We start from the raw sequence: 2,968 nt of genomic DNA, 5'->3' as shown, positions 1-2,968 counted from the left end.
CTCGGGGCTTGCGGGAGGTCGGCGGCCCACGGGGCCCCCCCCGGAGCCCGGCGTGGGCAGCGCCGCGGGCGACCCGGACCCTTGTTCCTGCAGGGTGGCCCTGGCGCGGCGGCGGTCGCTGCGGCGGTCGCTGCGGGACCGCGGGCAGCTCGCCCGCTTCTGGAAAGCCCACCGGCTCGACATGCTGCAGTACAGCGAGGACTGCGACGCCTTCAAGGAGGCCAGCGAGCCCCTCATCAACTACCTGGACGTAAGTGGGGCGCGCCGAGCGCGGGCCCTCTCCGGCGCCCAAATACTGCCCGTAACTCCCGCCGGCGAAGCGAGCCCGGCAGCAACGCGGCAGCGCGCCGGCTCGGCTGCCCGCCCGGCTCCTCGCTGCTCTCCCGCTGCCCTGCATCCCATGCCGATCCCGCCTCCCAGTTCAGGCYGGGAGCTGCCAGTGGGAGACCCAGGTTTCCCCCCAAACCAGCGCGCGGTTGCAGGCACCCGGCAGGGCGTCACCGCGGAGGACCGCCTGCGTCCTCGCGACGTGGCGCCCGGCCGGTCCCGGCACCCCCGGGGCTGCCCCGCGTCCTGGCATTGCCTTGCGGTCCCTTAAATATTCGGGGTGCGCCGCCGCGAGCCCCCGCCGGGCYGGCGGCTAAGGGCAGCCCCCGCTCGGCTCCGCGCTAGATGGAGTACGTCGGGCAGATTTCCATCGGGAACCCGCCCCAGAACTTCACCGTGGTCTTCGACACCGGCTCCTCCAACCTCTGGGTGCCGTCCGCCTACTGCGTCAGCAAAGCCTGCGGTGAGCCGCGGCGCCGGGCGGCCGGGAACCGCCGCGCGAGCCCATCCGGGCCCCCCGCCGCCGGCGGGCACGCCGGGGGGCTGCCGGCGCCGCGCCAACCGCCCCGGCCGCCTCCTCTCCCGCAGCGGCGCACACGCGCTACCAGCCCTCGGCGTCCAGCACGTACCAGGCCGTGGGAACCCCCTTCTCCATCCAGTACGGCACCGGCAGCTTGACCGGCATCATCGGGTCCGACCACGTGACCGTGAGTCCGCCCGTTTCTCCCGCGCCGGGCGGCCCGTTTGCCCCCGAAGACGCGTCCGCCCCAGGGAGCCTCTTCCTCCCCGCAGGTCGAGGGTCTCACCGTGCCCAACCAGCAGTTTGCGGAGAGCATCAGTGAGCCCGGCAAGACCTTCCTGGAGGCCGAGTTCGACGGGATCCTGGGGCTGGCCTACCCCTCGCTGGCCGTGGACGGGGTCACCCCCGTCTTCGACAACATGATGGCTCAGAACCTGGTGGAGCTGCCCATGTTCTCCGTCTACATGAGCACGTGAGGACACGGCTTTGCTTGGCGGCCTTTGCCTCGTCTCGGGCCCCTTTTTTTTCAGGAAGGGCTGCTAAAATACAGATGTTTTACCAAGATAGCAAGGRGGGAGGAGATCTCTGGTTTCATAGCAGCTGTCCTAGCATAGTAGGAACGAAGCTGGAGACCCTGAGCATTTTGGGACGTGTATGGAGATAAATCTACCTGTTTAGAAAGYAATGTGCAAAGTAAAAGCAAGGAAACCTCTTACATCTGCTCTTCCCTCCAGGAACCAAGACTCCCCCGTGGGAGGGGAGCTGCTCTTCGGTGGCTTCGACCCCTCCCGCTTTGTGGGCAACCTGAACTGGGTGCCAGTCACTCAGCAAGGCTACTGGCAAATCCAGATCGACAAGTGAGCGGCGCTGGGCGTGGGAAGGGTTCAGTGGGACCGGGCGGCGGGACATGCTCCCTGCCGGTCCTTTCCTCGCCTTGGTTTCTCCTCTTGCAGCATCCAGGTCGGGGGGGTCGTGGTGTTCTGCGCGAGCGGGTGCCAGGCCATCGTGGACACCGGAACGTCGCTCCTCACAGGTCCTTCCAAGGACATAAAAGAACTGCAGAAATACATTGGTGCCATGCCTGTAGATGGGGAGGTGAGAGTCGAGGGGAAGGCAAAGTCCCAGAGTCAATGTCTTACCGTGACAGACGTCCCACCAAGGGATATCGCTATTAGCCCCAGCTTCAAGGCACCTCGGGTGCAGACGTGRGCTCTGGTCCTGAGAAAGCCCACAGGAGATGTCAGCCGGCATCYGAGCAGGGACAAGTTTTCATGGACTTGTGCCATCACGAGTTCGTTGCCCCTTCCACGGCCARCACTTTCTTCCATCCATACTAAATTCACTATATCTTTTCTGAGCTACTGGGGAARGGACGTGTGGCGTATGGTGTCCCTCACTCTCACCCCAGCCCAGGAGGCAGAGGCTGTCCCTGCCACATGGCCAGGCAAGCTGAGCCACCTCTCCTGTCTCTTAGTACATCGTGGATTGCAACAACCTGAGCATAATGCCCAACGTGACCTTCACCATCAACGGGGTCCTCTACACGCTCAACGCCCAGGCCTACGTGCTCACGGTAAGGCCCGCAGGCCACGTGGCCCACCACCAAGAGGTCGCGGTTCCCGCGTTTTTGGCCAGTGCAAAGTTCTCCGATTTGCTCCTCAGCTTTGCGATCCCTCTCCCCCCAGGAGGACGGTGACGGCATGGCCACCTGCATCAGCGGCTTCCAGGGCCTCGACATCGCCCCTCCTGCCGGCCCGTTGTGGATCTTGGGCGACGTTTTCATTCGGCAGTTTTACTCCGTCTTTGACCGTGGCAATAACCGGGTGGGCTTGGCCCCAGCCGTCCCTTAGGGCTGCAGCAGCTAATGGGACGGGGAGGAAAGGGAGCCGCTGGGTCGTGTTTGTGGCCACTGCCTTCGGCAAGTCGCTTAATTTCGCTACGTGCCTGAGTGTCCCCGCTTGGAGGTGGTGGAGACACCCTGGGGCCTCGGCTGAAGGGCACGATGGAAGTCCAGCACCTGCCCGGAGGCGGTTTCATGCTAAACGTAAAAATGTCTTGGGCAGCTTTGTGGAAGCATTTTGGAGATTCTCCTTTTTTATCTTTTTTTTTTTTTAGCACGGG

At 64.1% G+C, this 2,968-nt stretch overlaps 1 protein-coding gene across 2 annotated transcripts; it reads left to right on the top strand.

The window, feature by feature from the left end:
• The first annotated feature begins 672 nt into the window (after positions 1-672).
• CTSE (cathepsin E) lies at positions 673-2,697 on the top strand. 2 transcript variants are annotated; one of them, XM_085300306.1, is made up of 7 exons: positions 673-790; positions 916-1,034; positions 1,120-1,319; positions 1,582-1,704; positions 1,801-1,942; positions 2,322-2,420; positions 2,533-2,697. In XM_085300306.1, exons 1-7 carry the CDS (start codon positions 673-675, stop codon positions 2,695-2,697), a joined length of 966 nt encoding a protein of 321 aa, XP_085156432.1. The 2 variants fall into 2 exon arrangements, with proteins under 2 accessions (XP_085156432.1, XP_085156433.1); XM_085300307.1 differs by having other exon boundaries at positions 2,322-2,433; positions 2,483-2,697.
• The last annotated feature ends 271 nt before the right edge of the window (positions 2,698-2,968 follow it).

The sequence above is a fragment of the Rhea americana genome, unplaced genomic scaffold, assembly GCF_003343005.1.
Source record: "Rhea americana isolate MKP2758 unplaced genomic scaffold, rheAme1 scaffold_163, whole genome shotgun sequence".
Classification (NCBI taxonomy): domain Eukaryota; kingdom Metazoa; phylum Chordata; class Aves; order Rheiformes; family Rheidae; genus Rhea; species Rhea americana.
The sequence above is the reverse complement of the archived record's forward strand: the minus strand, read 5'-3'. Positions and strand labels throughout refer to the sequence as shown.

Coding starts and splice junctions, on each gene's coding strand:
- CTSE (XM_085300307.1), top strand. CDS start 673: ATGGAGTACGTCGGGCAGATTTCCATCGGGAACCCGCCCCAGAACTTC. Junction 1,705..1,800: donor TGGCAAATCCAGATCGACAA/GTGAGCGGCGCT, acceptor CTCCTCTTGCAG/CATCCAGGTCGGGGGGGTCG. Junction 2,434..2,482: donor GCTCACGGTAAGGCCCGCAG/GCCACGTGGCCC, acceptor GTTTTTGGCCAG/TGCAAAGTTCTCCGATTTGC.